The following is a 19,656-nucleotide window of genomic DNA, read 5'->3' on the forward strand; positions in this document are numbered from 1 at the left end:
TGCAAATTAAAAAATAGAAGAGTGTTAAAATGTAATTGAGACTTTGTCAAACATTTATTTTAAAATAAATATATTTCCCATAGGAGATTTTAACCTAGATTTTAATTGAGGCTTAGGTTCTCAAATTGTTATTAGGATACTTTGCTGTTTCATAGCTTGTATCTTCTCTAAGATTATTTCTAATATATACAAGAAGCCATATTTGTCCTATTGTATGTTCTCTATAAATATGCTACCTATTGCCCTACATCAGAAATACTGGTATAGGCCACTTCATTATGCTGCCAATGTATCCACCCTGTCAACAGGACATCAGTCATGAAGAAGACATTCCTCAACTCAAAAACCTGTAGTTAGGTTCACCAGAGACACAGTTGCTGATGAAGAAGAGAGTTAAGCATTAACAATTATTCACAGGTTTTGGAGCTTTGAAGGGTAATCCTTAAAAAAAAAAAAGAAAAAGGAAAAAGGAAAAAAAAGTCTTACAGAGTTCAATCTGTCTTTCCATGGCTAGGCAGGAATAGCAATAGTCTCAAGAAATACATACATAATATTCTGCTACATGCAAAATGCAAATATTTGTACATTTCTTTGTCTTGGAAGATGAGATCCAAGAACTTTATATTTTCTTGAAAAACAAACAAACAAACAAAAACAAACAAAACAACAAACCCAACCAACCAACCAACCAAAAACCCAACCAAAACCAAACAAAGCTGTGTTAAAGAACATAAACCATTCTGACATCGCAGGTTTTTTCCTGGAAACATGGCATGACATAGTCATGTCATGAGAGCAGGAGCATAACTCTGTCCATCCTAGGGACAAAAGAGTTCATGTAAACACTTTCTAAGATGTTCTTTATATCTGCACCCTTCAACTCAATAGTCATTCTGTTCTTGCAAATTGCAGGTACAGTTTGTGGGGGGAAAACCTTATATGCACCTACTTAACCTGCTTTGTCATTAGACAAAGTGTGAAGTCCATTAAAGTACTTCATTATAAATTATCCATCACATCTGTTAATTACTTTGTTCTAGAGTCCAGATTTTATAGCCAATTAGCAATGGGATAATAAACCTTTCCTTTTCAATGAGTAGTTTAGTTCATACTCTAGTGGTTCAAAGCCATTTGTTAAATTGTGGTTCAGTAATCTTTAATGCATAGCCATGTTCTTGCTCATAGTAGACAGGTGCCCGTTTCACAGCCTTGTGAAGTTTAGCTGATAGGAACTGAAAAAAAACATGGACAAGGTTTACAAACACAAGCACCTGAAATTTAACAAAAACAACCAAAACCAAAGAGTATAAACCTTTCAAAGTTCCTGAACATCATCTTTTTTCAATTTGAGGGGTGATGGTTATAAACTTCTGGAGATTATCATCCTTAGTCGCTCTAAAAGATATGTTGACATACACACAGAAAGGCATCTGATGACGTGCTTCAGAGAAGCTTTTCCTGAAAAATACCCTTAGATGGGTAGTAGATGGGGTGAAACAAGTCATTTGCAGCAAGTAGTTTATTTTTTGTTAGTTCCATCATAGAATAGAATGGTTTGGGTTAGAAGGGACCTTAACGATCATCTAGGTCCAACCCCCCATGCCATATATTTTTAAAAACTTGCATTTGTTTCTTCCAGAATTAATTACAGAGACAGAAATTTAACAAATGCTAAATGGCATAATTGTGTAATTGTAAGAAAGAAATGGTAAAAAAAAACAATTAAAAAGTGTAATAAAGAAGGAAAATGTAATTATAGGAAAGGTTTCTCCAGAAAAAAAAAAAATACTTAGAAGTTATATTGAAAGTAAAGGCAGCATTTCAGAATTTCAAGAAAATTCATAGAGCTATAAAACCTTTACTTTGTTCTGTCAGACAATAAATAACACTTATTGCTTGGAGAGAGTTGTTTCTTTTAACTTTTTGTTTTGTCCATTTTCCTTCAGGAGTTTCTTTATTGTAAGAGTATATGTTTTTGTGTAGCACCTAGAAGGGCTTGTTAAAAACTGATTTCTGGGGAAGATGCAGGGTTTGGTATTTATGCAGTCAAAGTTCATTGTAGGATGGGGCTCTGAGATGGGGTGCATTGGATTTCTGAGAGTCACCCAGAGATACCAGGTAAGGTGAAATGTAATCAATTTTTCATTTACTGCTGCAGGGCAATCCATGTCACCACCTCTGATATACAGTGATATGATCTTCAGAAAATATATTTTGTCTAACACTGTACCTTTCATACAGCATCACTGAACTGATCAATCAAATGGAGAGAGATATTTAATAAACATACTTGTAATTCAAGTTAAGAGCATTCTAGGAATTTTAAGGAAGATACATTTGGTGAACAGTAGTTTCACACTGCTCAAATTCAGAAAGTACTCTGTGTATTTATTTAACTATTTAACACTTCCAAACAAAGGAAAGCTGTAAAGGATAAAATCATCACCTGGATTTGACAATAAAATATTTGGAATGTTACTGTATGTTTAAAAAAAACCCCAACCTTCTGTTATTTATATCTAAAAACAAATTAATGGAAGCAACTAGAAATAGATATATAGAATTGAAATCTTTTAACTATTTTGATTCTTTACACAACTTGTGATAGTTTTGTACTGGTTGCTTTTAGAAGAGACAGAATAGCTTTACTTAGAAGTATACGTTAAAAACATAAGGCTCTGATTAAAATGACAATGATCGCTTTCAAACTAAGAAATATTCAAGATATGTGAGAAATATTTGAAACCACACCTAGCAAACTATGCCAGTCATTTGAGAATGATTTTACTGCAGTACGTGTTAATTTTGCAACTGTGTTCATCAAATATTTTAATTTACTTTTAAATGAGGTTAATGCAATGAGGTTTCTTTCATCTTTAAAGTGAATATTTGCCAACAGTAAATATGTTGCATAAGGAAAGGGGAGAGGAGAGTTTGGGTATACTTGTAGTAAAAATGCAGTAAGGCCAGCTTTCTAGTTGAGGTTTTATAGCTTCTGCTGTAAATATTGGCATAAGTGACACATATCGGAGGGCTATGTTATATGTTGGTTTTGAAAGAAAGACATTTTCACTTATTCAGTGAATTGAGGCCTCATGTTACTCCCTGCAGACCATGTCATACCCCTTGCCAACCTCTTAGGACCAATGACTTATCCAAATCAAACATCTGCTTTTCCATTCAGTGCAATTATTCCGTGTGCTGCTGGGGGCAGATGGTTGTTAATCGGCAGATCATTAACGTGGCAAGCCACTCTCTAGCCTTAGAAAGGTCACAAGGTGTTAAGTTCCCTCGCTCCAGGCTGTTAAGATGCATATCTTTTGATTGTTGAATTTTTTATGTAAAGAGCAATTGAATTACTTCATATAATTATGGACAGTCTTTTAATTTAATATTTTTTTCCTTAAAAAAAAAAAATAATGTTTTACAGTGCAAGAATGGTGCAGCCAAGAAATAGTTAGTGTCAATTACACTGTAGCTGTCAGAAAGTTACAATCCTGAAATCTGGTGTGAATCCTAATCAGATAGCGTTGAGGATGCTCATCTGCTACTCTAACACAGTCTCCAGCTATGTGTGTCAATTTTCTGCAGAATTTAATTTAGCCCTAATGATGAAGAAATCTCTCTATTCACACAGTTCTGTCGAGTCAAACTTTGGACAATCTAAATGAAGTAGACTAGGGCTTCAGGGAGAAGTGGCAGAATGACATGCTAAGATTGCACTTTTTTTTCCATTCATGCAGGTTATATTGAGGAAGCCTGTATTATCCCATGTCCCTCAGACTGCAAGCTCAGTGAGTGGTCTAACTGGTCTCGCTGTAGTAAATCCTGTGGGAGTGGGGTAAAAGTTCGGTCTAAATGGCTCCGTGAAAAACCCTACAATGGTGGAAGACCCTGTCCAAAGCTAGATCACGTCAATCAGGTAATTTGATTTATATTTACATTATTTATACACTTTTTTTCTGTACCTCACGTAATTCTTTCAGCTGTATTGTTTGTTGATGTAGAAAAACCATACAACATAAAGGAGCAGATGCCGGTAGAAAGAGGAGTATATGTGGGTTTAGATTTCCTAAGTCAGCAAAGGATCTGCCTTCATTACTTCTCATCTGCAAGCACTCACCACGTTTTCTGAACTGCAGATTGGAGACAATAAAGCATTCTTACATGCAGATTGTGAAGACCAGATTTGTTTCTTAATATCTTCTCTCACAATGGGTAAAATGTCTCAATAGAGATTCTCAAACTGGTAACATGCTTAGTGTTGTTCCCTAACCATTTTAGATCACAAAGTAAATGAAAACTTCTCAGGCACTCACACAGCACTATCCCTGTGTCCCTTAATGGTTTCAGGCTGGAGCTTGACCTTCCAGGTACACTTGCTGTGGCACTGCAGTTCCAGTCAGGGATTCACTTCTGAAGTGAAAATCCCAGTTCTCCCTCTAACCACACTTGACTTTTTTTTTTTGGAGTAGTCTGGGTGCATAGTCTGGATCCTCTTCAAGTGAAACTAAGCCAGAAAATGTGATCCAAGAGCACACTTGGAGTGCTTTGACCACTAATTAGCAATTAGTCTTTGGGACCAAGTTTAGCACTAGTCCAAGTCAACCCCCTGAAATTTGGTTGAGAGTTTTAGAACGAAAAACCTTCCTTTTCAGTTGACTTATGCTCTTCAGAGTTGATTTATATTCATATTACTGTTGAATTTAATTTAGTCTGCAGAGGCATGTTAAACAGCCACACAGTCTTCTCTGTAAATATTCAAAGATTGAATAAAAATGTGCTGTCAATTTACATTTGAATAAAAATGCATGTACTTAATATTATCCTATTGACATTTTGCTAGCAGAGAGTGAAATTGCTTGTTGATCTGATTTTCTACTTTAGGGAATGTAATTAGTTCTAATTTAGAAAATAATAAGTGTTAAGCTGTAGCTAATAAATTAAGTTTGTGATCTACTTTAACAAAATACAAACTTGAATAAGGGCTGCTGGATTTGAGTCAGCATGTAAATATGCTTTAAATTAGGAGGTATGTGTTTCAATAGGAGCAAATTATAGTCTCTACAGAAGTCTTTTTCCTTCTCTATTATGCATGTAGTACATAATAAGCTTATATTTTTCTGCATCAAAGGTGATTTTGCTAGAGGTCTGTTAGCCACTTGTATGCAACACTATTGCCCTCTACCGGCACTTTGACTGGAATTTGATTTGTTGCTATGTTACATAGTACTTGCCAAATGATAATAGGTAATTCAAAATGTAATTATTGTAAAGATAAAATTGAAATTTAGTACTTTCATGGAAAGGGAGCCCTACAGATAAGATAGGAATGCCAAAGAATGTAGAGGGTGTATTTTTCATTTCTAAGTATATTCATTCTCAATTCAGAAGCATGCAGGGGAGTACACCTACATTCTAATTTTGAGTTAATTATTTAATCCAAATGTAATCCACCACTCATTCAGCTGGAAAACTACTGACTCTTCAGATTATTTATTTTCATTATTAAATGTAATTTATTTAGGTATTTATCACTTATACATGTAGCATGCTTATCTGCATACATACAAGGTGCAAATGTTTAGACCGAGTCTTTGGTGCCCGTGAGTATGTGGAAGGTGATATACATAGGGGCTATGCTGTAAAATGAAATCTAGGAATTCTGAACTCTGAAGAAAAACTGCAAGGTGTTGGCTAGCACATTCGGGAGAAGTTCAGAGGGAAGATGCTGGCAGTCTGCTAGTGTGTACATAAAAGGCTATTGCAAAGGAGGAGGAAATAATCCATTTTCCATGGCCAACGTGGATAGGATAAAAAGCAGTAGGCTTAGACTGCTGCAAGCAGATTCGTGAAAACTTTCTAATGGTAAGGCTAGTGAAACATTGAAATAAAGTGTTTAAGGCATTTGTCAAGTTTTAAGAGCATGTTGCTCTATTTCTGTCAGGGCTGACATGTATGACTATATTTTGGAGAGGGGCTGAACACGGTGAATGCTGGATGTTGTCTCATTGAGCGTCTTTTCTCCTGGGCCATGCACGCCAGTGTGATTCCTAAACCACACTCCAGCTGAATGAAACTTGCTTAGTACTCACTTCACTAGGCTGAAAGTCTTCATAATTACAATAATCATAGTGTCAGGTTTGTTATAAAATCATGCCAGTGGCCTTCAGAGGACTTCAAATGAAGAGGCTAATTGAGACTGTTAGAGAAAATATGAACACCCATTTCTTCATTGGCACCAGGCATTATTTGCCCCCTTATCCAGCAGGTGGGTATGTAATCCTTACACAACCTGACTGCCATGGCCTGCAGTCACCATTACAAAAATGCCAGTAAGGACAGAAGCACACCATTAAACACATGCAATGCAATACAGAGTTCTCCATTGTCTTTCTGTCAAAATACCAAATTTTTATGTTACTGGAAAGGTGTATGAGGAGTTAATGTATTTCTTTCTATGCCAACCGGGGTGAGAAATATACAGATATTTCCCTAAATTAAAGCTCCCTTATTCTCATTTTGGAAATCCCAGATACGTTCCACATGGCTACAAGTTGTGTGGAGTCCAGTACCTTCCTTAACATGCTTTTACACCACCCATCTTTGTGTCTGAGTTAATGCTTATGTAGTTCAATATGCTATGTTCATTTTCTTATGCACGGGCTGATCAGCTGCATACTGATACATAAGTCTCTCTACACATTCATTGTGCAAGGCATTATTTGTGTGTGTATGTGTGTGTGTGTGTGTGTGTGTGTGACTGGCGCTATTTTGTTGCAGGTTAACTGATAAACTGTTAAACCATCAGCACTCTTTCTACCCAAGCAGTGTTGCTGAGAGGAAATGAAGGACTTGTTTAAGACAGTCTTAGATGGTCTAGAGATTTTAGTTGTGCTGACTTGATACCCAGAATACATGAAGTTAGCTGGTATAAAATAATCTTGAGACAATGGGCTTTAAGTAGTTTATGCATAATTAAGCTACTCAGTAAAGGACTTAGGAACTTTTGAAGGATGAGTAGTGTCAGTTCCTTGTATTCCCATGAATCTATTGTACTTAATGCTGTCAGAACAATATCAGTTAATAGAGAATTCTAGTATCCTTCAAAGCCATGGAGGATTTTCCCTTGTCTCAGGGAAACTGCATTCCCTACTGTGTGAAGAGTTGATGCTCATTACAGGCAAAAAGAGAAAGAAGTTTTATCATGTGTTAGGGACTGAAAAAGAGGATGGCAAATTCACAGTCTCTTCCCACCAGTTGTCATTTATAAACTTCTATTTTCTTCCAAAAGCAAACTTGCAAAAATGCCATGTGACAGCAAGGGAGATCGAAGAGGAAAAACAGGATGCGTTTTGCTTGGAAGAATTCGTAAAGTATTATTTGAATAAAAGCAAAATTAATGCAATTTAAATACTTATGTTTCACTCTAATCATTCTTTGTTTTTATCTTTGTTTTTTCTTTTGGGTTCATGAAAAAATGTTCATCAGGCTCAGGTAAGAGTTTCTTAGAGAGATAACCTTAACATATGCTTCTTGATTATGCTCCAATGTTTTTGTTGTCTGTTCTTGTAATGTATGGTTGAGAAGATATATGGAGCACTGTATAAATTACTATATGACATTATTTCAATTTTTTATTCAAATCTTAACATTATACTGGTGCTGGTATGCAAATACATTACAGTGATTTTACATATCTATAATGAAAAATAAAGTGAACCCATACTGGTATAGCTCACCTTGTGCTTACATCTCTTCAGAAATACAAAAGCCCCACAGTTAATGACAATGGTATGCAACAGTTGAAGATAGATGTGAAAGACAGAAATAAAGTTTTGACAGAGTTTTAGCATAATTTTTCTGAAAGGTGTATTCATGAGCTAGCCTACTTACAGATTTTGTTAGTTACGTGGAAATGGCATAGCATGGGTTTGGGGGCAGAGAAAACCAGGGCATCTGTCATTAGATGTCTTAGCTTCTGAATTTTGTTATTTCTGTAGTTTTCTAGCAGCCATTATATCTTTATTATTACTACAGCTCCTCAGTCAGCAAGTTTACATTTGTTACTCTTACCAAAAAGCACATTAACCTTTTCTTGTGTGATCACTGTTGCATGTTTATCTTACTTGTGTACAACAAAACTGACTGACAATGTGGTCTCCAGGTATATGAGGTAGTTCCCTGCCATAGTGACTGCAGCCAGTACGTATGGGTTACTGAGCCCTGGAGCATCTGCAAGGTGACCAATGTGGACTTAAAAGAGAACTGTGGAGAAGGTGTTCAAACAAGGAAAGTCAGGTAAAACAGTACTATTCCTCCTTCACTTTAGAAAAATGTTTACTGAATCTGATCTAGGCGTCTTCTATGCTTGCTCTTCATCCTAGAGCTCAAATCAAACAAATTAATTAAAATTAATTAATCTCACATGATACTGTACAAGAGCAAGTAAAGCAGTACATGGAGTTTGGGTTGGTTGGCATTTGTTGTATTTAATGGCTATCTGCAAAATGATACACAATTTATAAATCTCAATAAAAAACCATAATGTGACTTTAGTTTGAAAGTCCAGAATGAGTCACACAGTGAACTGCTAAATGCTCTCTTTTCCCTACCACAAGTGCTTATGAACTGGCACACTTACATACACAATTTTGTTTGCAATAGCACTTGTTTTCTTAGTGTAACCATTTACTTCAAGAAGGTTTAAGTCTTAATCCTTGCTTGAACAACGTTAGAAACACTATACATAACTGATCTCACACAGTAGCATATCACACAGTTATCACAGTATGCTAGAGATTGGAAGGGACCTCGAAAGATCATCTAGTCCAATCCCCCTGCTGGAGCAGGAACACCTAGATAATGTTACACAGGAATGTGTCCAGGCGGGTTTTGAATGTCTCCAGGGAAGGAGGCTCCACAACCTCCCTGGGCAGCCTGTTCCAGTGTTCCGTCACCCTCACTGAGAAGAAGTTTCTTCTCAAGTTTAAGTGGAACCTCTTGTGTTCCAGTTTGTACCCATTACCCCTTGTCCTATCATTGTTTGCCACCGAGTAGAGCCTGGCTCCATCCTCGTGACACTCCCCCTTTATATATTTATAGACACTTATAAGGTCCCCCCTCAGTCTCCTCTTCTCCAAACTATAGAGACCCAGCTCCCTCAGTCTTTCCTCATAAGGGAGATGCTCCACTCCCTTAATCATCTTTGTTGCCCTGCACTGGACTCTCTCCAGCAGCTCCCTGTCCTTCTTGAACTGAGGGGTCCAGAACTGGACACAATATTCCAGATGGGGTCTCACCAGGGCAGAGTAGAGGGGAAGGAGGACCTCTCTCGACCTACTAACCACCCCCCTTCTAATACACCCCAGGATGCCATTGGCCTTCTTAGCCACAAGGGCACAGTGTTGGCTCATGGTCATCCTGTCATCCACTAGGACCCCCAGGTCCCTCTCCCCTACACTGCTCTCTAACAGGTCATTCCCCAACCTATACTGGAACCTGGGGTTGTTCCTGCCCAGATGCAGGACTCTACACTTTCCCTTGTTATATTTCATCAAGTTACTCCCTGCCCAACTCTCCAGCCTGTCCAGGTCTCGCTGGATGGCAGCACAGCCTTCTGGCGTGTCAGCCACTCCTCCCAGCTTAGTGTCATCAGCAAACTTGCTGATAGTACACTCAATTCCCTCATCTAAATCATTGATGAATATATTAAATAATACTGGTCCCAGTACTGACCCTTGAGGCACTCCACTAGTTACAGGCCTCCAACTAGACTCAGCCCCATAGACTACAACTCTCTGGCTTCTCTCCTTCAGCCAATTCACAGTCCACTTCACTACCTGATCATCCAGTCCACACTTCCTCATTTTAGCCGTGAGGATGCTGTGGGAGACTGTGTCAAATGCTTTGCTGAAGTCAAGGTAGACCACATCCACCGCTCTGCCATCATCCATCCACCGTGTTATTTCCTCATAAAAGGCTAAGAGATTGGTCAAACATGATTTCCCCCTGGTGAAGCCATGTTGACTGCCCCTCATAACCTTCTTATCCTTGATATGCCTTAAGATGGCACCAAGGATAAGGCGTTCCATCACTTTCCCAGGGATGGAGGTGAGGCTGACCGGTCTATAGTTACCCGGGTCCTCCTTCTTGCCCTTTTTGAAGACTGGAGTGACATTTGCTTTCCTCCAGTCCTCAGGCACCTCTCCCGTTTCCCAAGACTTGGTAAAGATGATGGAGAGTGGTCTAGCAATGACTTCCGCCAGTTCCCTCAGCACCCGCGGGTGCATCCCATCTGGACCCATGGATTTATGGATGTCCAGATTGCTCAACTGATCTCTAACACATTCCTCATCGACTAAGGCAAACCGCTCCGTCGACCTGACTTCATCTAAGGTCTCAGGGGTACAGGGCTCTTCAGGACGGCCTGCAGCAGAGTAGACAGAGACAAAGAAGGCATTCAGTAACTCTGCCATCTCTGTATCTTCCGTCACCAGGGCACCCATCCCGTTCATCAGTGGGCCTACATTGCCTCTGGTGTTAGTTTTGTCTGCCATGTATTTGAAAAAGCTCTTTTTGCTGTCCTTGACCCTTCTTGCCAGGTTTAATTCTAAGGATGCCTTAGTCCTCCTAGCTGCCTTCCTACATCCTCTAGCAGCAGCCTTATATTCCTCCCAAGTGGCCAGCCCCTCCTTCCATGACCTGTAAACTCTCCTCTTCCACCTGAGCATACCCAGCAATTCCCTATTTAGCCACGCAGGTCTCTTGGCCCTCTTCCTTGACTTCCTACGTGTCGGGATGCTCCGATCTTGAGCACGGAAAAAGCAGTCCTTGAATGTCAACCAACTATCTTGGGCTCCTTTACCTTCAAGCAGCCTTGCCCATGGGATTTCCCCTAGCAATTTCTTGAAAAGGCCAAAGTTTGCCCTGCTAAAGTCCAGGGTTGCAGTTCTACTTGGTATTCTACTAGTCCTGCCACACAAGATCCTGAACTCCACCATCTCATGGTCGCTGCAACCAAGGCAGCCCTCAACCCTTACTGCTTCAACCAGATCCTCCTTGTTAGTGAGGATGAGATCCAGCAGCGCTCCTCTCCTGGTCGGCTCATCCACCATTTGCAGGAGGAAGTTATCATCCATACACTGGAGGAACCTCCTGGACTGTGGCTGGGTTGCCGAGTGGTCCTTCCAGCAAACATCAGGGAAGTTAAAATCCCCCACGACGACCACGGCCTGTGACTGTGAGGCCGCTCTCAGCTGCCTGTAGAAGGCCTCGTCAACATCCTCACCCTGATCCGGTGGTCTGTAACAGACACCTACAACAGTATCCCCCCTGCCAGCCTGCCCCTTAATTCTCACCCACAGACTCTCAACTCGCTCGTCATCTGTCCCTGGACAGAACTCGGTGCATTGTAGTTGCTCCCGCACATAAAGAGCGACCCCACCACCCTTCCTGGCTGGCCTGTCTTTTCTGAAAAGGACATAGCCCTCCATGACTATATTCCAGTCACGTGAGCTGTCCCACCACGTCTCTGTAATTGCCACCAGATCCTAGTCTCCTGACTTAACACAGGTTTCCAACTCCTCCTGCTTATTTCCCATGCTGCGCGCACTGGTGTACAGACATTTCAGGGAGCGAGCTGAGCACACCAATTTCACCCTAGGATTGTAGGAGGCCTCCCAGTCTTCATTAATTCTGGAGTGCTGCCCCACTGGGGCAAGCCCAGCTACAACCCCATCCCCCTTCGAATCTAGTTTAAAGCTCTCCAAATGAGCCCTGCTGATTCGTGTCCCAGCATCCTTTTGCCTCTGTGAGACAAACCTTTCTCACTTGTCATTGTCCAGACTGGTGCCCTATAAAACCAGCCGTTATCAAAGAATCCAAAGCCCTGCCTGTAGCACCAGTCTCGAAGCCAATTGTTCATGAACTGAATCTTCCCATTCCTTCCCACATCAGTGGAAGATGGAAGGAGAGAGGAGAAGATCACTTGAGCCCCAGACTCTTTCACCATCCGCCCCAAGGCCCTGTAGTCTTTCTTCATCCCCCTCAGACTGCGGGAAGCAGCTTCCTCCCCACCTGTCTGGAAGACCAGCAGCGGGTAGTAGTCTGTCGGGTGCACCAGGTTGGGGAGCGCCCTGGTGATATCCCTGATCCGGGCTCCAGGCAGACTACACACTTCCCTATGATGAGGGTCAACTCTGCATATCGGGCCCTCTGTTCCCCTCAGAAGGGAATCCCCTACTACAATGACCCTTCTTTCTTTCTTAACAGAGGTGGTCTTGAGGTGCAAAGTCGACCCCCTTTTCCTATGTGGCCTTGTGGGCTGGCCTTGCCCCACATTCTCACCTACCTCTCCTTCAAGATCCAGGGCCTCGAACCTATTACGGAGGGACACCTGGGGAAGCAGGGCAGGAAGGGGGGAGGGTTTCCCACGACGTCGAACAGGAACTCGCTTCCAACCCTCGTCGTCTTTTTGGTCCCCTACCTCTGCGCAACAGCTACAGGGCAGGGGCTGTCTCGGGCCATCCCCCTCTGTGTGAGAAGGCAGGGGGTCCTTCCCCTTTTGGGGGGTATCTCCCTGGAACCGTTCCGACTGGCACGCCAGGGAGTTACTCCACCAGTCGATCTCCCTTTCACACTCCCTGATATAGAGATTCCCATAAGAATGTTCTTTAAAAACCCTCCAGTATGAAAAGTCAAAATTCATCAGTGTTTATGTTGAAAAATAGACTTTAACCATCAAGGATAAAGAAAAATTGTTTCAGCCCTTTGGGTCAAAAACCATTGAACTTTTCGTTTATTATCACATAATGCCATTAAAGTACTAAATCTGTATGCTCCTGATATATCTCTTGTGTTTACCTTAGAACAGAGAGAGTGTTTCAATAAAAGTTTAGTTTGATAATGCATGACAGTTGTAAAAATATAATGTAGTCAAATTAAAGAAACTCCAAATACTTATCTATGTGTGAAAGGCTTCCTGTTGGTATGAGCTTTTGTCTTGCAATTCTGGAAAACAAATGTATGCCTCTTAATTTGAATGATCCTAGTCCTGTACTAGTTGGTCTTCTGCTGACAGGTGGAAGGGATAAGTTAATAGTAGATGCCACTTCACTGGAAATACTGTGAAGACTGAAACGAAAACTAAGCATATTCGTTTCTCCTTTTAACTGGGCCTCCATCTCCTGATTTAATATAATAGTATTTAAAAAGCTTCCATGTAGATTAGGGATCAATACTAATAATGGAAAATTTTAAAAGTTTTAGTAGGTCTAGATTTAAAATTATTAGTTGAAGCATGCACAAAATATGTCTAAACTATAGCTGATTTGCATTATTCTGGCTTAGAGGTAAGCTAATGTCAAGTAAATCACCGGCCCAGAAACTATCAGCCAATCATTGGTAAGGACGGTCTAAATTCTGTGTATTTCTTTATATGCCTGTTGACTGTAAAAAAGAGGATTGTTTTTGTCTCTTCAGCTTTTTTTGGATACTCGTGGCTCAATACTTAGTTCTGTTACTTCAATTACTTTAGGATGGTTACGTGCTGACAAAATGTTAAACATGTTTCAGAATACTATGGAACAGAGTTGCTGTACATAATCTATGGCAAATGCAGTTTATGTGCAGTTCTTTTTTTCCAGGTGCATGCTAAACACTGCGGATGGTCCTTCTGACACTGTAGAGGACTATCTCTGTGATCCTGAAGAGATGCCGCTTGGTGCTAGAAAGTGCACGCTACCATGTCCTGAGGACTGTGTTATGTCTGAATGGGGATCATGGTCTCGATGTTCTTTGGTAAGCAGTATAGCGAAATGTAATATCTGTAGCTTTAGGAGGTACTTAAAAAATGTGTACATGAAGTATTGTGCAAAGATGCTGAATTGAGTAGTGATTACATACATAAACATATGTATTTACTGTCATCTTTAGTGTCATTGATGGTTGCAAATAAAGTGTGCCAGTATTTTCCCTTAAGTGCAAGTGTTGCAAAACACAACCTATAACGTCCCCAGTGGTCATTCTTAAGTGTGGGGTACGTTCTGTGTGGTGGAATACCTTTGACAGTGGCTTGTGAGTCTGTCTTTGAGCCTAGCTGTCAGACTCTCCATAGGAGTGCAGTCACTGTATTAAAAATGGCACTGTTCTGCTATGCATAAAACCTGTAGATTAAGACTGAGCATAGAAAGATCACTTTGGGTCTTCTCTCCCCTTCCTGTCAGGAATTTCAAAAAGAAATGTCAAAAAACCTGCAAACCAAACATAAAAATGTGTTTCAGACCTCTCAGTATTCAGGCTCCAATGCACTATGTTACAGCATTTTGGAAAGTGAGCATCACAATATCTAGTTTATGAGTGAAATGGTTCCAAAGCACTCGTTCTGAAATATGAACTAGTTACAGAAGTACCAAGGAGTTACCAGTTAGAGGATATTCCACCCTGGGTGATACCAAGATGAAAGTGCAGACTAAATTCTCTCTGAAATAACAAGGAAATAGTTTCTCTTACACAACAGCATGAGCCCATTGTTTTATATTTGTGTTTTGTAAACTGATTACTTAAAAGGCAGCTATAATGTTGCATGGAAAGCTTTTAGGGGGCCAAAATACCTAAGCTGTTTCCAACCTCCCTTTCAAGCCGTGCAATGGAAGTAGTGTCCGTGAAAGGTCAGCTGAATCCCTGAGACAACCAAATGGTGGAAAGTCTTGTCCTGCTGCCACCGAGACAGAAGTCTGCACTTTGAACAAAAACTGCTACCACTATGACTACAATGTGACAGGTATTTATGGTGTTATGCTTTAGTGACAGCCAGGGACTATGGCTTACTTCCATTCACCTTGCAGGACAGATTTTTCAGCTCTCTGTTATTATCTGGAGGTTGCTGTGGAGCTTATATTGAAAAGTGATTCAGGCTGTTTGATCCAGAGAAAATATTACTGTGGCTTTGCAACTTGGGTGGAGTGTGCATGCATGTCCAGGAAATTTATTTCTCCTGTAATTTTGTGATTTGCTGAAATTCCATGCAGATGAAACCAACTACAAACTTTTTAGAAGGCAACGTGCCACTATTTGTAGTAAAAGTGGATGTTTCAAAAACTGAGTAGCAGCTGGGCTCCAGGAGCTTTCAGGTTTGTAAAAGTTGCTTGTGAGGATTATTTTAGGCCATCAGAATTAGAATTAGGTAGGAGACTGGATCATTATGAGTTTTACCTAAAATGTCTGCTGTGCTAATGAATTCCTTATTTCCAGACTGGAGCACATGTCAGCTCAGTGAGAAGGCTGTGTGTGGTAATGGTATCAAAACACGGATGCTCGATTGTGTTCGCAGTGATGGCAAATCAGTTGACCTAAAGTACTGTGAAGAGGTGAGTGGGTACCTGTGAGTAAGCTCCCTTTTAATGGTGCTAATTAACGTTGAGCCATCTGGGCTATACAGCATGTAACCCATCTTTGCCAGATGTTTTGCAACACTATTCATGGATTGTTAAGTACCTCTGAAATGAACTGTGCCATCAACAGGGATTTTTATACAATTTCCTTTGGTTATTTCTAAGTGCCTCCATGAACATATGCTAATTATTGTGTCCTGAAGGAAAAGACACAATAATTAATAAAGTAGAATAAAGTTAATAAATCTTAATCAGAACACTAATCATTCTAATTTCATACAATTTCTTCATGGAACCTTGGACAGCTGCCAGTATCAATCATTTACTCAATGTGTTGGAAAATATTTCTCATGTGCCATTCTGCAGCAGTGCTGAATACTAACTTCTATCCAGCTGTGCAATGCAAAAGATACCCAAGCTGTTATGAAAAAATGTGCAGCATGAATGCAATATTAAATAGGAACATATATGGAGAACTATTAGACAGGGGCCCTTAAATTTTGAAGGAGCCATTTGGCAAATGTTTAAACTAATTTAAGATTTGACAGCTCTGGTTTTCTGACACTCCGTGTTGGTCCTAATGTTACATGGAGTCAGTAATGTGAAGGAAAATGGGAAGACAACACAAGTGCTATATTAAAGGCAATCCCACGTGTTTCTGATGGAACGAAACTGAGCTCATTTCGGCTTCCATTCTCTTGCCACCTTGACAACAGAAATAAAATCACTTTTATTGGGGGACTAAGGCTGAGTGAGCTCCACAGCAGCTTTGGTACCAACACACCTTTTTGTTGAGCTTTCTTGGCTAGTAGCTGCTTGTTCTGGTTTCAGGACAAGTGGAGGGAGTCAGGAACTCATCATGTACTTTGGACTATAGTTTTGTAATGGTCTGTCTGACCTACCTATCTGACTCCAATTCCCTCTGATATCTGGACTCCTGAATCCACAAGTCCTTAGCAAAGACAGGCACCTTTTGTCCCAAGTTCTTCCTTCACACATAGCTTTTGGGTTTAGCATCGAGTCTCATAACTTGATCATTTATATCTCAGGAAAAAACTCAGGATCTGGCTACCTATCAGCAAGCTTCTCTGAAGTTAATAAGGGAATGAATGCATTAATGCATTGTGTTAATGTCTTAATGTGTTAAAACAAAAAAAAAAAAAGGGGGGCTCTCGGATTATTTGTAGGAGACTGCAATATTGATTAATTTGTACCAAGACATGATTTAAATCATCCATCCACATGAATATTTCAATAGAAAAAAATATGCTTTATTTAATTTTATGGGGGAAAAAGTTCTTTTGCCATAAAGCCAAGAAATTATTCATGTTATTAACCAAAGATTTTGAACAGCATTTGTACAGAACAACAAATTGTACAGATGTCACTAAAGTGGGGTACTGGCTTTATCATTAACCACTGTGATAGTGTCTTATTTGCTGCTTGTATTTGCTAGATCATACAGATACATTGTCCTGTAGAAAGCTCTGGTCCACTCCCCAGTCATACTGTTAAGACCATTTGTTGAATTAAGAAGGGGTACAGTGAGGTCAAAAGCTGATCCAATAAATGTGAGGAGGAAAATCTGTTAACCTGATTAACAAGAAAGCCAAGCTCTAGAGATTTTACCAGACCCTTCACTCTGAAGATGTAAAAGCCAACTCTGTGACCTTCTAGGTCATGAGAGGAGAGTATCCAAGAAATCATCAAAATGTGAATACATACTATTCACTTCTTAGTAATTTAATCACAGATAATCCTTCATGGTGTTTGGTTTGTTTTTTTACTGTCTTTTGCATTATAAGGGTAGTGCAGAAAGATTAAGGGAATTTCAAAATAAGGTGCATGTGGATAGAAAAGTTGATGCAAAGAGAAAGATGGAATAATTTTGTAATAACTTAGCTAATGGAATATCCTTTGGGTTGTCATAAAATTTTGTCCCAGATGTGTGAATAAAACAAAAGTTTTGTTAAATTTATTGTAGTTGCATTTACAGAACTATGATTCTTACTATTACATGCAAAGAAGAGAGATCAGAATAGCTAAACATGTCCTGATCCCTAAGAAATTAAGATGCCTGATTGCGGTATTTGCGTTCCTATACAATATGTGGTTCAAGAAAATAATAAAAGCCATATATAAAAAAAAAAAACAAACCCAACCCTTCATGCTGTGTTTTGACTATCTCCATCTCCAGGCGTGAGCATCGGTGTAGTGACGTGCATTTCTTCCAAGCCCCTGTGTTCTGGTTTCCTAATGCGCCCGTATGATCTTGTGTTTGTTTCAGTCAATCAGCTAAAGAAGCTAGCCAGTCATCCTGATTACTGCCAGGATGAATCAATTTCTAGAGCTTATTTCCAAGTCCTCGTTATGTTAACATAGTTCCCTTCAAACTCTCAAGACACAGTAATACTGGATTACTTGTTGTCTAAATCTACAAAATTAGCGCATCACAAGAACTTGGCTTGTTTTTTCCTTGAGTATTTGAAAATCGTATCACCTAAAGCAAGCTGTTCCTGGTTATATTCACATTTATGGGCTTATTTTTATGCACTTATCTTTAATTAAAGATGAGAAAAGCTTAGAAACCAGCAGTTTTGTCTGCATTATGAGGCAAACTTTTCTGTTCCAATGGCAAATAGTCCGCTTGTCAGATTACATGATTAACCTCCAGCAGAGGTTAATCTGCAGTGCCAAACATTCCTATAAACAAATACAGATACATTTTGTGGATCACAGGATTGGCAGAGCATGCTGGCCTGGCAGCCTGCTGCCCCTGGCATGTGTGACCAGTACAGGGCGCTCATCTAGCTTTTGATATAACTCCTTCGGTACTTGCCATTCTTGAATCAGAAACCACAACAGAGGTTCATCCAGAACAGAGACTCTTCCAGAACAGATGCTTAAGGAAACTACTGAACACTTTTCCAAATGTTTTCTAAGTTCTTCAAGATGAATAGTGGTTCATCAAGGAAGGCGAAGGATGAGAAAATAATATGTGAGAATACTTGCAGCCTCTGACAGTTGTTTCCCCGGTCTATTTCAGCAGCACTTCAGTATCTAAAGCATGCAAATGGCAGATCACTGTGGGTAAGCTGGCCTTCGGCTTTCACCCCTTCACTTTTATATCTCTCTTGGGCTTTTCCTTCTCTAGATACCAAAGTCCAGCTGAGAAAGCCAGTCTTGAAAGAGAGTAGTCATGTTTCTGTAAACAGCTTTAAAGCATTTGCTCAAAAGATTTGACCCAAATGTAGACTTCAAACACAGTTCTTTAGTTTACCCAATTAGCCAAATTCCAGATTATGCTAAAGGTTTCATGTGTTGCCTGTGTGTGATAGCTGCATAATTGTTATCCTGTACCACAGAGAAAAGCCAAGAACTTATTCTTTGATGTGTAAAACAGAACAGAGGTCCAGGACCTCATTTGTCTCAATAAATGGTACTGCAAATGCAAATTTAAGATTTGGTGAGTCTGTCGGGGTTAGACCTTTCCAGTACTACTTGTAGTGTATTTATGGAGGACATGTTAATGTTGTGCCTAATTATTGCTCTATGCTTCCATTTAGTGGGAAATAGTGTTTTTATTTCCTTTTTAAAGTCTGAACTGCTGGTTTTATGTCATTAACCTTTCCAGTCATTAAAATTAATAGGTTTTGAAATGTCTAGTTTGCCTTTTTTTTTTTTTTTTTAATTATGTGAGGGTTTTATTTACTTAAAGATGTCCACAGCCTCCTGGGATTCCGAAAGGCTTCAATGATAATCAAGGTCCACTGGTGAGGGCCAGTGAAGATCTGTCTTTGATGTCAGAAAGCTCTCCATATTGTCAGGATTGATTTTCTTTCACATTTTATGTCATGCACAATGTAATCAGACTATCCTTTTAACTCATTCTGAAGCTGTGCAGGCTGCAGGGATTATTGTCATGCTAATATTTTTGCCATCAGGCGTGTTCCATCTTGCATCATATATTATTATGTGTATTAGTGATAATATCTCTTTCCTTCCCTGGATGGGGAAGATCTGGACCACAGGATTTTATAAGAACATATAAATGGCTTTACAGGATCAGACCAAAGGACCATCTAACCACTGTACTGTCTCCAAACATGGCCATAACTACTTTTCCTTCCCTGTGGGTGTTTCATCATTTGTTAGTGTTAGTGACTCCCCAAGAGAAATGATCAGTACGAAGTGTATTTTTGGGAAACATGCAAGTCTGGCTATTTTCTGTGTTCCCTTCTCTCATATTGCTCCAGCATTTGCA

At 39.8% G+C, this 19,656-nt stretch overlaps 1 protein-coding gene across 1 annotated transcript in view; it reads left to right on the plus strand.

The window, feature by feature from the left end:
* Nucleotides 1-19,656, plus strand: part of THSD7A (thrombospondin type 1 domain containing 7A) — a 199,723-nt gene that overhangs the window by 161,074 nt on the left and 18,993 nt on the right. Inside the window, exons 14-19 of the mRNA XM_061469259.1 lie at nt 3,744-3,922; nt 7,492-7,497; nt 8,168-8,301; nt 13,647-13,800; nt 14,641-14,782; nt 15,253-15,368. Of these exons, the coding sequence (XP_061325243.1) occupies nt 3,744-3,922; nt 7,492-7,497; nt 8,168-8,301; nt 13,647-13,800; nt 14,641-14,782; nt 15,253-15,368 (731 nt within the window). The remainder of the gene's footprint in view (nt 1-3,743; nt 3,923-7,491; nt 7,498-8,167; nt 8,302-13,646; nt 13,801-14,640; nt 14,783-15,252; nt 15,369-19,656) is intronic.

This window comes from Pezoporus flaviventris, unplaced genomic scaffold (genome assembly GCF_033815535.1).
Source record: "Pezoporus flaviventris isolate CSIRO_AGI_PZ_B2104156 unplaced genomic scaffold, CSIRO_AGI_Pfla_v1 ptg000055l, whole genome shotgun sequence".
Taxonomy (NCBI): Eukaryota; Metazoa; Chordata; class Aves; order Psittaciformes; family Psittacidae; genus Pezoporus; species Pezoporus flaviventris.